Raw genomic sequence first — 17,381 nt, 5'->3', positions numbered from 1 at the left:
CTCGAATGCTGAGGTAACCATTGTCTGAGGAAGGACACAGTACAAACGTGACGATTGAAAAGAGCCGATCAGCAGGTCTACGTCGATCCCCGGACGACTGCTCCCTAGCAAAAAGCTTCCCGTCGACTCCGCATTTGTGTGTCTCCAAATCTTTCGCACGAAGATCTAAACACATCATCCTTACACCTTCGACGAACTGGCGTCGAGTAGCTCATCGCAGCATCGACTGAGCATTACGCGAATCCCAGTGTTTCTCGCYAGCAGCTGACGGTACAATCCTGAGCATGGCCGACGCAGTCGGAGGAGCGACAATGGCAAACGGCCACCCGAATGGAGCTCCCAGCAGCTATGCTGCGAAATACAACTTGGCCGATCACTTCATAGGCGGCAATGCCTTGCCCAGAGCACCACCGAGCAAAGTCAAGGACTTTGTGACAGCGCATGACGGACACACGGTCATCACAAGTGTATGTGGCACATTCAGCGAGCAATGGCAGAATTTTGAGCCGGCCGGAGAGGATCAACTCTGGACACCAGACTGACAAATCTTGTAGGTCCTCATCGCAAACAACGGTATTGCTGCCGTCAAGGAGATCCGATCAGTGCGGAAATGGGCCTACGAAACATTCGGCGATGAGCGGGCCATCCAGTTTACTGTCATGGCCACGCCCGAGGATTTGGCTKCCAATGCGGATTACATTCGAATGGCCGATCAGTACGTGGAGGTTCCCGGAGGTACCAACAACAACAACTACGCCAATGTCGAGCTCATTGTCGATATCGCCGAGCGTATGGGTGTGCACGCCGTCTGGGCTGGGTGGTGAGTCGAGGGACACTTCGAGCCTCGTCGGCCCATTTGATACTGACACTCGCAGGGGACACGCCTCAGAAAACCCAAAGCTTCCCGAATCCCTCGCCGCATCGCCGAACAAGATCGTCTTCATCGGACCTCCCGGTTCGGCCATGCGATCCCTCGGTGACAAGATCTCTTCCACAATCGTCGCCCAGCACGCAAAAGTGCCCTGTATACCGTGGTCTGGAACCGGCGTAGAGGAGGTCGAGGTTGATGACAACAACATTGTGACGGTCAGGGATGATGTCTACGCCAAGGGCTGCGTCACCTCTGTCGAGGAGGGCCTCGAAGCGGCAAAGAAGATTGGATTCCCCGTCATGGTCAAGGCCTCGGAAGGAGGTGGTGGCAAGGGTATCAGAAAGGTCGACGACGAGCAGTCGTTTGCAGCGTTGTACAAGGCTGCCGCCAGCGAGATTCCTGGTTCGCCCATCTTCATCATGAAGCTTGCTGGTAACGCCCGGCATTTGGAAGTCCAGCTTCTTGCTGATCAGTACGGCAACAACATTTCCATCTTCGGTCGTGATTGTTCCGTTCAGCGAAGACATCAGAAGATCATTGAAGAAGCGCCTGTGACCATTGCGAGCCAACAGACCTTCCAGAAGATGGAGAAGGCTGCTGTGTCTCTGGGCAGATTGGTCGGATACGTCTCTGCTGGAACCGTTGAATACCTCTACTCGCACTCGGACGACAAGTTCTACTTTTTGGAGCTGAACCCACGTCTACAGGTCGAGCATCCTACGACTGAGATGGTCTCGGGTATTAACATTCCCGCAGCACAGCTTCTAGTCGCCATGGGATGCCCTCTCCACCGCATTCGAGACATTCGCTTGCTCTACGGTGCGGATCCGCACACTTCCACCGACATTGACTTCAACTTCGAAAAGGAGGGCAGCGCGTTGCAGCAACGGCGACCAATGCCCAAAGGCCACTGCACAGCTTGCCGTATCACTTCGGAAGATCCTGGCGAGGGATTCAAGCCGTCCTCTGGTACCATGCACGAGCTGAACTTCCGATCCAGCTCAAACGTCTGGGGTTACTTCTCCGTKGGTGCAGCTTCGTCTATTCACAACTTCTCGGACTCGCAGTTTGGTCACATTTTCGCATATGGCGAGAACCGACAAGCGTCACGAAAGCACATGGTGGTTGCATTGAAAGAGCTGAGCATCCGTGGCGATTTCAGGACAACGGTCGAGTACTTGATCAAGCTTTTGGAGACACCAGCTTTCGAGGACAACACCATCACAACTGGATGGCTCGATGAGCTGATCAGTAAGAAGCTCACGGCTGAGCGCCCTGATCCCATGATTGCGGTGGTTTGCGGTGCTGTGGCTCAGGCGCACACTGCCAGTGAAGCATGTCTTCAAGAGTACAAGCAGGGCCTTGAGAAGGGTCAAGTCCCCAGCAAGGACATTCTCAAGACGGTCTTCCCGATCGAGTTCATCTACGAAGGCTCAAAGTACAAGTTTACGGCGACCAGATCCAGCGGAGACATGTACACCCTCTTCATCAACGGCAGCAAAGCTCTAGTGGGCATCCGAGCTCTCTCCGACGGCGGTCTGTTGGTCCTGCTCGGTGGACGTTCTCACAACGTCTACTGGAAGGAAGAGGTTGGTGCGCTCCGCGTCTCGGTCGATGGCAAGACCTGCCTGCTCGAGGAGGAGAACGACCCAACGCAGCTCCGAACTCCATCGCCTGGAAAGCTCGTCAAATTCACAGTCGACAATGGCGAACACGTCCAGAAGGGCCAGGCTTTCGCAGAGGTGGAGGTCATGAAGATGTACATGCCTCTCATTGCACAAGAAGACGGTGTAGTGAACCTCATCAAGCAGCCTGGCGCTACGCTCGAGGCTGGTGACATTCTTGGAATTTTGGCGCTAGACGACCCATCCAAGGTCAAGTCCGCGCAACCTTTCCTTGGAAAGCTCCCCGAGATGGGTGCTCCAGTTGTGCTCGGAACCAAAGCCCCACAGCGTTTTGCATTCCTCAGGGGTATCATCATGAACATTCTGCAGGGTTATGATAACCAGGTCATCATGAACCAAACCTTGAAGGAGCTCATTGAGGTCCTGCGCGATCCTGAGCTGCCTTATGGAGAGTGGAATTCCCAGGCTTCGGCATTGCACTCACGCATGCCACAAAAGTTGGACGCTGCATTTGAGCAGCTGGTCGAGCGCGCTCACAGCCGCCACAGTGAATTCCCCGCGAWGCAAATTTCCAAGACCTTTGAACGCTTCTTATCGGACAACGTTTCGGCAGGCGATGCTGAGCTTCTGCGCTCTGGTCTGGCTCCACTCATCGACATTATCAACAAGTACCAGGATGGCCTGAAGGCGCACGAGTTCGCGGTCATCAACGAGTTGTTCGAGGAGTACTACAGAGTGGAGAGCATTTTCTCTGCTCGTCAGAACCGTGACGAGGAGGTCATTCTTGCTCTTCGCGACCAGCAGAAAGACAAGGTTGCTCAGGTTGTGCAGATTGTGTTATCCCACACAAGGGCCAGTGCGAAGAACAACCTCATGCTCGCCATCCTCAACGCGTATAGACCAAACCAGGCCGGCATTGGAAACGTAGGAAAAGCCCTGCGCCCTTCGCTGCAAAAGCTTGCGGAGCTTGAGGGTCGCCCAACYGCCAAGGTTGCGCTCAAGGCTCGTGAGCTTCTCATCCAGTGCGCCATGCCCTCCCTTGAGGAACGCACATCGCAGATGGAGCACATCTTGCGATCTGCGGTCCGCGAGTCTCGGTACGGCGAGAGTGGTTGGGACCACCGTGAGCCTGACTTCGAAGTCATCAAGGAGGTCGTCGACTCCAAGTACACCGTGTTTGATGTCCTGCCACACTTTTTCGTTCACCAAGATCCGTGGGTTTCGCTCGCGGCTCTGGAGGTCTACACTCGCCGCGCATACCGTGCGTACCAGCTTAAGACGATCGAGTATCGTACCGACAACGATGCTCCATACGTCCTCGTTTGGGACTTCGCCCTTAGAAAGGTCGGAGAGGCAGAGTTTGGTCTTCCAGTCGAGTCGTCTCACCCGTCCTCTGCCCCAGGAACGCCGTCGGAAGGCTTCAGCCGTGTCCACTCTATCAGTGATATGAGCTACATCTCGCGCCAAGCCGGTGTCGAGCCTAACCGTCGCGGTGCTGTTGTGCCCGTTCCCTTCATCGATGAAGCGGACGAGTATTTGATGCGGGCTCTGGAAGCCTTCCCCATCGCAGCTGGCCCAAAGAAAGATGCTGGGTCTTTGATGGCTGACCTCTCCTTGAAGCGCGCTCCCACCGCCACCAAGCTACCAAGCGAGGAACTCACTGCCGTCTGCAATGTCGCTATCCGCGATGCTGAGAGCTTAGATGACAACGAGATCCTGTCCCGCCTGCTACCAATCGTCAAAGACTTCAAGGAGGAGATGCTTTCTCGCCGTGTTCGTCGCCTCACATTCATCTGCGGTCACATGGACGGCACATATCCAGGCTACTACACCTTCAGAGGCCCCACCTACGAAGAGGATAGCAGCATCCGTCACATTGAGCCTGCTCTTGCCTTCCAGCTTGAGCTCTCGCGCCTCGCAAAGTTCAACATCAAGCCAGTCTTCACCGAGAACCGCAGCATCCACATGTACGAGGCTGTTGGCAAGAATGCTGAGACTGACAAGCGCTACTTCACCCGTGCGACTGTTAGACCCGGTCACTTGCGTGACATCCCGACTGCTGAGTACATGATTTCCGAGGCTGACCGACTGATGAGCGACATTCTCGATGCCATGGAGATTGTGGGCAACAACAACTCTGACATGAACCACATCTTCATCAACTTTTCGGCCGTCTTCCCGCTCGAGCCGAAGGAGGTCGAAGAAGCCCTGGGACAGTTCCTGGACCGCTTCGGACGTCGTGCATGGAGACTGCGTGTCACTGGTGCTGAGATCCGCATCGTCTGTACTGACCCCAAGACCGGCGCTCCGTTCCCAATGCGTGTCATCATCACCAACACATCTGGATTCATCATTCAGGTTGAGCTGTACGAAGAGCGCAAGTCGGACAAGAGCAACGAATGGCTCTTCCACAGCATTGGAGGCACCRCCAAGATTGGATCTATGCACCTGCGTCCTGTCAACACCCCATACGAGACCAAGGGCGCACTTCAGCCGAAGAGATACAAGGCACACATCATGGGTACTCAGTACGTCTATGATTTCCCAGAACTGTTCCGCCAGGCCATCGAAAATGAGTGGAACAAGATCGGTAGCCAGCACCCAGGCATGAAGGAGAAGCAGCCTATCAAGGGAGAGTGCATCGAGTATAACGAACTCGTGCTCGACGACTCCGACAACCTGCAGGAGGTCAACCGCGAGCCCGGAGCGAATGTTATTGGCATGGTAGGATGGATCGTGACTGCAAAGACCCCAGAATACCCGCGTGGTCGCCGCTTCATCATCATTTCCAACGACATCACCCACAAGATTGGCTCTTTCGGGCCAAACGAAGACAAGTTCTTCCACAAGTGTTCGGAGCTGGCTCGAAAGCTGGGCATTCCTCGTATCTACCTCTCCGCCAACTCCGGTGCTCGCATTGGTATGGCTGAAGAGTTGATTCCTCACTTCTCCGTCGCTTGGAAGAATGAGAACAAGCAAGAGTCTGGCTTCGACTACCTCTACCTCACCCCAGAGAAGAAGGCTCGCTTCGAGGACGGTGCGCTCAAGCATGTCATTACCAAGGAGATTCAGGTCGACGGCGAGACTCGCCACCAGCTCACCACTATCATTGGCGCTGAGGACGGTCTCGGTGTTGAGTGTCTGAAGGGCTCCGGTCTCATCGCCGGCGAGACTTCACGCGCATACGAGGACATCTTCACAATCACCCTCGTCACTTGTCGATCTGTTGGTATTGGTGCGTACCTTGTCCGTCTCGGACAGCGTGCCATTCAGATCGAGGGACAGCCAATCATCCTCACCGGTGCTCCAGCCATCAACAAGCTTCTGGGTCGCGAGGTGTACACCTCCAACTTGCAGCTCGGTGGCACCCAGATCATGTACAAGAACGGAGTCTCTCACCAGACTGCGAATGATGACTTTGAGGGTGTCTCGAAGATTGTGCGCTGGTTGTCTTTCGTCCCCGAGWAGAAGGGTGCTCCAGTACCAATCGCTCCCTCTGCCGATTCGTGGGACAGAGACATCACCTTCTTCCCACCTCAGAAGGCTCCATATGATGTCAGACATCTCATCGCTGGTCAAAGTACTGACGAGGGCTTCAAGTCTGGTCTCTTCGACAAGGACTCCTTTGTGGAGACTCTTGGCGGCTGGGCACGAACTGTTGTTGTCGGTCGTGCTCGCCTTGGCGGTATCCCTGTTGGTGTCATCTCCGTGGAGACTCGTTCTGTTGAGAACATCTCGCCTGCTGATCCAGCCAACCCCGACTCGATGGAGCAGATTGTCAACGAGGCAGGTGGCGTTTGGTATCCCAACAGCGCTTTCAAGACTGCCCAGGCTATTCGTGACTTCAACAACGGCGAGCAGCTTCCACTCATGATCCTCGCCAACTGGAGAGGTTTCTCTGGTGGCCAGCGCGACATGTACAACGAAGTGCTCAAGTACGGCTCGTACATTGTCGACGCGCTCGTCAAGTATGAGCAGCCTGTATTTGTGTACATCCCGCCATTCGGCGAGCTTCGCGGTGGTTCATGGGTAAGTCCGATTTCTACTGTATTCAAGAACGCATTTGCTAACTTTCCCAGGTTGTCGTCGATCCAACCATTAACCCTCAGTTCATGGAGATGTACGCTGATGAGGATGCCCGCGGTGGTGTTCTCGAACCAGAGGGTATCGTCGGTATCAAATACCGCAAGGAACGCCAGCTCGAGACCATGGCTCGCCTCGACCAGACCTACGGCGACCYCAAGCGCCGCTCGTTGGAGAAGGACCTCACACCAGAGCAGCAGCACGAGATCAAGTCTCAGATGACTGAGCGTGAGAACTTGCTGCTCCCGGTCTACCTCCAGATCTCCCTGCAGTACGCTGATCTCCACGATCGTGCTGGACGCATGAAGGCCAAGGACACTATTCGCATGCCGCTGAAGTGGTCCAACGCACGTCGCTTCTTCTACTGGCGTCTGCGTCGCCGTCTCAACGAGGAGCAAGTCCTCAAGCGCCTCGCGGTCTCGCAGTCCAAGGAGCTTGTTAGCCGAGGCGCAAACCTCAAGACTTTGGAGTCTTGGTCTGCCCTGGAACAGTACAGCACTGATGACAAGGCTGTGGCTGTCTGGTTCGAGGAGAACCGTAAGCTCATATCCGACAAGATTGATGAGATCAAGACAGATGCCATTGCATATGATGTCGCTGCTCTCATGAGGAGCCACAAGAGTGGTGGTCTGAAGGGTGTCGCGCAGGTGCTGAGCATGCTGCCCGTTGAGGAGAAGGAGGAGGTACTCAAGTGGCTCCACAGTGCCTAAACGGATATCCGTTTGGATGTCCGCATGTTTGTTGCATGTACTTGGTTTGACGGCGCATTGCTCTTGGTTCGCATCGATGTGTCTGTACCAATTATCACGGCCACAGGGAGGGTATTCACGTTCAGCGGAGGAGTCAATGTTGACGGCGTCTTCGTGATTTAGTATATTAAATGTGCTGTATACAGATTACATTATTTGTTCTCAGCCCTTGGGTGTCTCGTGTCTTGGGTGTCTTGATGGGGCTGACATCCCGAAGAATCGATCTTTCACAGAAGCGTGAGGACAAGCCGGTGCTTGAGGTGGATAATCTGCTCGCCACGTTATTACACTTCCACTGGTCTATCTTTGTTCATTTCACGGCGAGCATAGTGCTTGGCATTCTGCGCTAACTTACTCCTAGTACCACCTCGAACTCACGCAGACGCGTTCTCCAGCTTCCATTACTTTTCACATGGATTTGACGCCATGCGCCCTCTCGACAGCTTTCCTCGCGGTGTTCAGAGCCAAGTCGCCTGTTCGGCATCGAATATCATCGGGCTTATGGAAGATGGTTGCTCTGTTCTCAAATATCCGCGATCGCCTGATCAAGATCAATATGCACACACAGCTCTACGGGAAGAAGCCAACCGCTATACCTGCCTTGGCCGACACGACAACCTAGTCACTTTTAAAGCAATAACCGATGATGGCCTGATTATTGAATACTGTGAAAGAGGAGCACTATACGACACAATTCACGTCCTAAGCGAAGGCCAAAAGATATGCATTGGAGCTCAGATCGCTCGTGGCCTGGCTTATCTACACGCGCAAAACTTTATCCACTGTGATCTTAACGTCCGGAATATTTTTATGACATCTGATTTTACAGCTAAGATTGGAGACCTTCAGGGCCAGCTTAGTAGGCCTGATGGTACTATTGAGATGCCAGCCATGACCGAAAATAATGTCAAATCGCGTCTCCCGGGATCAGATGGCATCTTCTCGGCGGAAACGGACATCTTTGCCTTGGGAACACTGTTGTACCATGTCTGGTATGGACATCCGCCGTACCCTGAGCTGGACGAGTTCACAGATGAGGCTGAGATCGAGTCAAAGTATCGCAAAGGAGACTTTCCTGTCATCACTACGAATGTCATCAGCGTGGACAAGATCATCTACAAGTGCTGGACTTTAGCATACGCCAATGCAAGGGAGATATTGGATGATTTCACTCTCCTGGGCAATTCGCCAAACTTTAGTAGTGTAAGGGAAGCACCCTAAGCCCCGAAGCTGCAGACTCATATAGTCGTGGTCGTTGGAGCAAATGAAGTAGCGAGTCATCGGGATGCTCAAGTTACTCTTGTTAGTGGCGGGACAGCTTACTCTGCTGGGCAACAAGTTTATATTATGCTCGGGGGAAATGTGGTAACACAGAATGGTTGTGTATGGAGCTCGTCGTCATCGCGGTCAGATTCTTCGGCATCCACCGTTCGAGCTTTCTGCCTGAATGATGCAGTGARGGTTGCGGCATCCCTAACAACATGAGTTTGCTGCTGAACAGAGGCCATGGGGTCCTCTTACTTCGAAGGTCGAGGAGAATGTGACGGTTCGAGAAGAACGTGCGGTCGAGAAGGGTGTGACGGTTCGGATGTGGATGCTGAAGAGTGTGTGGATATGGAAGTTGAAGAAAAGAGGCAGCACTCATGGCTAACAGACTCATACTACGACATTTGAGGCAAATGTACACAGAATCATCGGGACCCATGCTCGAGTTTAGATGATGGCAAGGCGCGCACATTCGTGACAGGGGAGAATGAGAGTGATAGATGCCGTAGCGGACTCAATGTACGGCAGATGGCAACATTGAGCGGTTGGAGGAGATGTCGTGTGGTGTCTCGAAGATGTAGAGTATCGCAAGTAGTCTCAGGTGCACAGACTGCCAAGCCGCACTATACCCTTTTGGACCGTTTTCGCGCTGGCAGTCTAAGGGCCGCATGTAGTAGATTAGTAATATCGCAGCGCTCGATCTTACTATACTACTATAGTACTAGAAAAACATATAGAGGGCCGTAATACGGTAGCTAAGAAGGCTATATAGTACTTAAAATTAAATTTTGTTAGTCCTATTACTAGAACTACCCTAGTAGGGGAAGCTTTATATAGTATCCGCCCGACTATATATAATATCTAATTATCCCTAGCCTTAGTTATAATATAAAATTAAACCGCTTTTATTAATTATATAATTAAACCGCCTATTAAAACGTCTTATAATATCTATAAACTTATATAAAGTTCTTATATACCCTTTATTCGTTCTTAGACTCCTTAGACTCCTCGAACTTCTTAAACTCCTTAGACTCCGGCTAGGTATCGCCGCCGTCGCCGCCGTCGTCTCTATCGTCTTCGTCGTTACTACTATTAGAGGTATTTCTATTCGACGTATCTTCCTCTAACTATAAGTAGTCGATAGTCTTAGAGTATTTAAGGGCTAGGTTCTTCGCTATATACTTTATACGCTAGAGGTAGGTCGCGAGCGATTTATCCTTATTAGTTACTATACCGAGGTATATAAACTTATAAGCGCGGCGGTCGGCTAGAATTAGTATACGAGTATYATAGATCGTACTATCTTCTAGGTACTCGTAGAAGGCGTGCTTACGAAACTTAGGGTTTTTATCTAGTCCCTATACGCTAGGTAGTTCTTTAAACACGTAGTCCTTAATCGTCTAAGCCTCGAAGCGAGCCTCTAATATAGCTATATCCGCTTTAGCGTTAGAACCCTTATATACCTTCGGAGTAGCCTTTACTATCTTACCCCTACTATACTTATTCTACTTTCTATTTATAGTATAGCTAGTATAGCTACTATTTAGTAGAAAGTTTAGCTATAAGTAGCTAGGCTCCTTATTATCGAGGTCGACTAAACTTAGAGGGGCGCTTATAATTAGGATAAATTTGTAGTCGTATAGTAGGCCTTTACGGGCGTCTTTAGGACCGTACTATCTATAGCGCTCGTTACCGTACGCGGTAATTATACCGCTTACGAAGTATAGGAATATCGTAAGTAGGCGATAGCTAATGCCTTAGAGGTTAAGGGTAGCCTTATCGCCCTTAGCGTTCTAAATACGAGTAAGGCTAGATAGGTTATATAAGCGGTGCTTATTTATATCGATACGAGCCTTCTCTAGAATAGTAGTAATACGGTCTATACGCTCGAGGCTAGGAGCACCCTTTATAGTCTTATTAAAGTAAGCGAAAATGCTAATACCGCCGTATCGGTTAATATAACTCTTAATTACATATATAGAATCGTACGCCTTACGTCTAGTTATAATATTATTAGTGCCCTTAGTATAGAATATGTCCTATATATAGTTATAGAACGCGCGCTAGTCGCCGCGGCTAGAGCCTACTAGGGTATCTAGCTACGTAGTAGGCTTCGGTAGTAGCGCTTTACCTAGGCCGAGTAGACGGGTATATACGACGGACATATTAGGAGCTAAACGAGGTTAGTATAAGCCGCGACATATAATACGTATATTAGAATATACCTATCGGTTTTGCTAGTAGGTATGTTAGTAGGCTAGTATATAAATATAACTAGTAGTTTAGTATTATTAGGTATCGAGGAGGGGAAGAAGGTCCGGAGGAGGTAGATATATAAGAAGAAGAGTCGGAGGCTAGTTAAAGTTTAAGAGGTATTTATAACGAGTAGAGGCCGTATACAATTACGCGCGGTTAATAAGTAAATATCCGGTTCTATATAATTCTATATAGGGTTTAGCCCTATAATTAGACGCTATTATAAGGGTTGTTTGTCCTATTCTTAATTATAGTGTCTTATGCTTAATTGCGCTAGCTATTACGCTTCTAAATGTTTTAATTAGTATATAACACGTACTTAGTATATACGTATAGCGCGGTTTTTATATATAGCACTCGAAGCCGGAATTGCCTATATCCTCTCCCTTATCCTTATATAACCTTATATCGCTCCTACTCTCTTCTCTAAGTAGCCCTAGTTATAACTTAATTTTAGTATCTCGCTAGAGGCTTAGATCTAGTAGAGGGTTAGGGAGGTCTTTAGTCGGCTCGATAGGAATATTAGATATATAGACCTTATCCTTTAGCTAGACTACGTTTGTATTAAATCGCTATAATCGACTAGCCTATATTCTCCTATTCCTCTTTATCTCTAGAAGTAGTGCCTTTATCCTAGCCGATATTAGGTCTATTATATAGAATAGTCGCTTACTATCCCTAGTTACTATTTTTATAGGTAATATTTCCCTTAAGCAGATTAAAGCTATATAGTAAATCTCCTATATAGTCTTTCGTACTATATATCTAGAGTTGCGGTACTCCCTAAATGTCGATTCTATAATATCCCTTAGTTATCTAGTATACGAAGCTAATAATATGCATTACTTAAGCTAGGTCTCTAGTCTAAAGCTACTATTCCGCCTAGTACGAAGTAGGTCCTTTAAGTAATAGTTAAGGTGCTTATTCGCTCTATCGATCTTATACTAGCTATCTACGTCGCCTATAAGGTTAACTAGCCTATTCGTAAGTATAGCATTCTATAAGCGTAGATTAGACGTAGATAAGTCTATAAGCTACTTTATCTATAGTATAATAAATGCATAGTTCTTATACGATCGAGCATAGAAAATTAGAATATACCGATCTATTACCCTACGTAATAACCTAATATCCCTATACTTAATCGCGAAATATAGTAGCTAGTATGTCTCTATAATATAGATAAAGCGGATATTAGTAACCCTCTCCTCCTTTCTAGTCGCCGTATTAGTTACTATCCTACTCTAACTAGCCTTTTTCCTTTATTTCTTACCCTTTATTAACGCCTTAGACCGCATAGCGTCTATATCTACTACGTCTAGGTTAATAGTACGGACGTTAGAGGTAAATGCAGACTAGTACACCTTATTAATAATCGCCCTAAATTCGGCTATGCTCTACCTAGATATTAACGTCGAAATCTCTCCCTAGTTATCGTTTATAAGGCCTATGCTCTTATATATAAATGCAAGGATCCTAGCGGTATAGCTATCTATAACTAGTCTCTCGGTATAGCTATAAGGTAGCTAGATAGACGGACAGATCTTCCTTTATATAAGGCTTTAATATACCCTAAGAGCCGACTTCTATTTATCGTCTACGTTCCCTCTAAAGTTATTATCTATTAAAGATATTAGATATATCTTTAGATAGAATAGTGCTAGAATAGGGAGGATCTACTAGCGAGGATCGTATATATTATTATTGTCTCTATATTCCTTACGTATAGCTCTAAGATTGCTAATAGTTTTTTAATTACCGTAGAAGAGCTTAAACGTCTTATAAGGTAGTATATCCGTATCGAATAGAATATCGTCGATCCTACGGGTCTAAAGGATATTAGTCTCGTTATAGCTATTATATACTAGCTGTTCTACGTATATAGCCCTTTTAGTCTCTCGCTCTTTATTTAACCTAAATAAACTAAGCTAGTCGTCTAAGATATTATTAACTACTATATAGGTCCCTTTAGTACTACTCTCGTCCTCGAATATTAATTTTAACGTTATATATAATAACCTCTAAGGTTATAGTCTATATATAAAAGGCGGCTTCGGGTATTCGTCTATATTATACTAGTCGACCTTTACGTCTATTGCTTAAGCGAATACTATACTAACTACGTTAGGAAATATAGAGCGAATCGCTTCGGTAATTTAGAACTTCGACTAGTCTTTAGTATGCTAATCGTATATATTGCCTATAGCCTTAGTARTCTTATATATCTAAAGCTTCCGACTTTCGTCTAACTATAAGAGCTTTAGCCTACTCTTTAGGATAAGGATGCTCTTAAATATCTTAGAGGTAGTAATATAGCGAAGCTAATCGCGACTATATTATTTATACTAGCTAGTTCGTTCGTACTAGTCTAGGTTATTAAAGCAGAGATATATGTTTTAGTCCTTCCCGAAATCGCGAATATGCTACTTAGCTATCGTAAAGAGACTTTTGTTCGTAAGGTATATACCTTTCGGGCTTATATATACTCTAAGACTAGCTAGTATAGCTAGTATACGTCGTTTTATGCCTTAAATCTATAGGTAAATCCCTAGCTATTTTGCAAATTAGTTTTCTTTATATAGGTAGCATGCCCGTTATATAATAGATACAATTATAATAGTTTTCCCTCTAATCGCTTCTATAACTAGGGTATTAGTTCTACGCTTAAGTAATATATAGAGTATTACCGTAAGTCTAGGTGCTATCGTTTAGAGGTTCTAGTACGTTACTAGAAGATCTAGCTACCTTACGCTAATATCGCTCTTAAATCCGCCGAAAACCTAAGACCTATAAGTATAGTATTCTTATAATATTATATACGGCTCCTACTATAATACGTTTTAGTTCTTTTAACTCCTTATTAACTAGCCTCCTAGGGAGAATAGCGAACTAACCTTCGTCGAAATAAGGCGTTATAGTTATAAGGAATATAGAATTAGTAATAATAGTTACTATAAGCTTCGCTCTAGTAATCGCACGTACTATCTAGCGATATAGCTCCGAGCTAGGCTTAGTAGTTACGAAATTTAAGAGGAAGTTATCTATACCCTAGTAGAGGACCGTTCTTATCTTATATAATAGCTAGTCGACCTTTTAACGTAGCGTTCGACTAGTCGTAGTATACTAATTACGGCCTGCCGATTAGGTAGTAACAGACTACGAGCATTCTAACGCCTTCTACGGGACGTCGATTTAGAGCTTCGTATATTTACACGTTTCGGGGCTAGGGTTTCTATCGTAAAGTATATAGTTAAATAGTTAAAGATGTATATAATACCTACGCCTTATTAATATATAGTTAGAATTAGCGCCTTAGCGATTATATTATCGATAATATTAACTATCCTCTTATCTTATAATATAGTATGTTTATTCGATATATAATGCCGTATATATAGAATATATAATAGGCGCTATATATTCTACGACTAGGACCCGACCGACCGTAACGAGAGAGGGAAGCTATATAAACATAGATATAAAGAGAATAGTTCGCTAGGAATACGAAAGCCTAGTATAGGCGGAAAATCTTAACGGCTAGGGAATAGAAGCGATATATAGGCGAAGTAGTTAGACGGCTAGGAATGCGGAAGCCTAGTATAGGCGGAAAATCTTAACGGCTAGGGAATAGAAGCGATATATAGGCGAAGTAGTTAGACGGCTAGGAATACGGAAGCCTAGTATAGGCGGAAAATCTTAATAGCTAGGGAATAGAAGCGATATATAGGCGAAGCAGATAAATAAATAGGTTATAGTTACTTATATAAACCTACGCTCTCTCTAGTTTAAATCGCGTAATCGCTTATTTAGGGCACTTCGCTATAGGTCTCTTAGTATAGCTAGTAGTAAAGAATATATAGGAGATCTACGTAGAATTAGGCTTAAACTCCCCCTCCGTCGCTTAGTTATATTCGTATTACGACTAAGTTCGGCTAGCGGGCGCCTAGGAGACGTAGTAGCTAGCGGGCGCCTAGGAGACGTAGTATCGCTATAAGTTACTAGATATGCTTTCGACGCCCGTTCCGCCGTATAAGACTAAGTATAGGCTARCTAGGGGGAACTAGGTTAACTTAAATCCTATACGACAAATCTAATTATCGCTAGATCCTAATATATTCTTACTATCGCTTAGGATAATTAACTAGCCCGCCGCGATAGTATATATAATATAGTGTCCCTTTCTTCTTATCGCTTTTAGCGCACTATATATTTTGCTATATCTGCTATATACGCTATAGTAATAGCGTTTCGCTTCTTAGACTCTACTAGCTTTTAAGTAGTCCTAACTACCTTCTATAGCTATAATAAAAGTACTCCCTATCCGGACGAGGATATTACGAACTCTATCCTCTTAAGAGTATAGGCTAACTATAAGCGATTATAATCTAGACGAGAAACGGCGCTAAATATACGAGCTAATCTATTAATAACTAAGTTAGGTATAAACGATCTAGGCAATCCTAGGAATACCGATATCTTATAGAAGTCCTAGGTAGTATACGGTTCCTATTTCGTTAGGTTAGAACGAAGGAACATCTCTAAAGGACCCTTCTCTATCGCCTCTACCTATAGGATAATAGTATACTACCGTATAAAGTCCTTAGTTAGTATACTACTTAGATTATATATATTATAGTAGTCGGCTCTAATAGAAGGAAGCTTTCGTATATAGAATGCACGTAGCCTAGTCTCTCGCCGATAACTACTACTATTAATCTATATATATAAGTTCGGCTCTAGCTCTTAGTAGCGCTATAGGTTAGTTTTCCGCCTAGGCTTTATATAAGGTAATGTCCCTCTAGTCCCGGTAGGCTATACCTACGAGTCCCCGCTATCTAAATCCTTAAGGGGCAATTCCGCTAATCTTATAGGCGCTACTTTAGCCGTAGACTAAGATGCTATATTCGATAGTAGTAGTATAGCGGCGTAGGACTTATATAGAAGCGTAAATACGCCCGTTCTATAGAGCTCCTATACGCGGACTATATATCTAGTACGCTACTAGATATATCGTATAGTCCCTCGCTTAGGGAGCTTATACTAGACGATAACCTTAATGTCTAGGAGGTCTACTCTAAGCCTAAGCGCTTTAGTAGCGAAAAGGATGCGAAGAGTAGAGTCGTATCTTTAAAACTCCTATATAAGTTTAGCCTAGGTCCGTCGTATAGTTCGACTATAGTATACGCGGACTATACGATATATATCTCTCTCCGAAAACCTACCTAGCTATTTTCGCTAGATAAATGCGCGTATAGTATATATAGCCTCCTAATAACCCTTACGACTATTATAAAATACGACCGTCTTATCGACGGACTAGAGATTAGAAACCCCTTACTAGCTTACTATATATCGAGCGAGGTAGAATAGTGCACTAAAGTCTATATATATGCCCTTTAGAAGCTACGTCGCCCTTACTATAATCTTAGGACGGTCGATATTATAGGCTATAACATCTATATCCTTTATACCGACTATAGTCCGACACTTCTAGAATATAGCTCCGTCTATTATTATAGTATACTTATATATCCGTACTAAACTAGATATAAGCCGCCTAAGAAGTTTTAGTTAGGCGTATAATTTTCGGAAACTACCGCTCTTAAACCCCTACTAGTATACTAGATAAAACTTATTTATAATAATTAGCCCTAGTCGCTTTCTAAACCGCGGTTCGCTTTATAGTTTCGTAAACTAGGTCTATATAGCTATCTTTAGGCTAAGAAGGATATAGGTATATCGACTAAATCGAATGTCCGCTTATTACTATATAGAGATACTAGTCCTAGTTTCTAATGTAAATAATAGCGGATTACCTCTAATACGCCGGATACGGTCCTCTTATTCTATACTAATCTAATTAAGAGGAATAATAAGGATTATAGTCTAATTAGTTAAAAGTAGCTAATATTAGAATATTAGGCTCTTACCTATAGAAGTCGCTATAATCTAGACGACGTCCTTTCGACTAAATAATAGGTACTATAGTAGTTTAAGCTATGCTTTCCTAGCGCTAAATAGGTATAGTAGGCGGACTATATACGCGATTAGCGAGTAGTACGAATTATATAACTCTAACCCTCGACCTAGGAATAGTTATCCTATATACTATAGTCGCGCGGTCTAAAGTCGCCTACGAGCGATATAGAATATACTCCGCTTCTCTACCGACTAGATTACGGGTATACTATCGTCTAGGATACTTAACTATCGACTAGCCTAACTTTAACTAAGTCTTAGTAAAGTAGAGATCTAATTAAAGTATATATAAGTTTACGGCTTTTCTTAGTCGTACGCTAGATATAACGCCTATTTCGTATATTATATTATAGTCTTTTTAGTCTCCTCTACTAGGAATTATATAAGGTAGAGAACGAAGTCGTTCTATAACCTTCGACGCTACCTTTCGGCATACCTATCTATATAGCCTCTAAGTAGCGAATATAACCCCCGATCGTCGATACTAAGTTCGGTACTTAGTATATCCTCTTTATAGACCTTAGCCTTAAGTATAGATAGCTTACTAAG

At 45.7% G+C, this 17,381-nt stretch overlaps 2 protein-coding genes; both read left to right on the top strand.

Moving 5' to 3' along the window:
- Positions 1 to 284: 284 nt before the first annotated feature.
- On the top strand, positions 285 to 7,289 carry RCC_10702 (probable acetyl-CoA carboxylase; the record flags this gene model as incomplete). XM_023775928.1 has 4 exons in its annotated part: positions 285 to 467; positions 555 to 820; positions 876 to 6,525; positions 6,576 to 7,289. 4 exons carry the CDS (start codon positions 285 to 287, stop codon positions 7,287 to 7,289), a joined length of 6,813 nt encoding a protein of 2,270 aa, XP_023631696.1.
- Positions 7,290 to 7,754: 465 nt separating this feature from the next.
- RCC_10701 (uncharacterized protein) lies at positions 7,755 to 8,549 on the top strand (the record flags this gene model as incomplete). Its single annotated transcript, XM_023775927.1, has 1 exon — positions 7,755 to 8,549. One exon carries the CDS (start codon positions 7,755 to 7,757, stop codon positions 8,547 to 8,549), a length of 795 nt encoding a protein of 264 aa, XP_023631695.1.
- Positions 8,550 to 17,381: the final 8,832 nt, after the last annotated feature.

The sequence above is a fragment of the Ramularia collo-cygni genome (assembly GCF_900074925.1).
Source record: "Ramularia collo-cygni strain URUG2 genome assembly, contig: RCC_scaffold24, whole genome shotgun sequence".
NCBI lineage: Eukaryota > Fungi > Ascomycota > Dothideomycetes > Mycosphaerellales > Mycosphaerellaceae > Ramularia > Ramularia collo-cygni.
The sequence above is the reverse complement of the archived record's forward strand: the minus strand, read 5'-3'. Positions and strand labels throughout refer to the sequence as shown.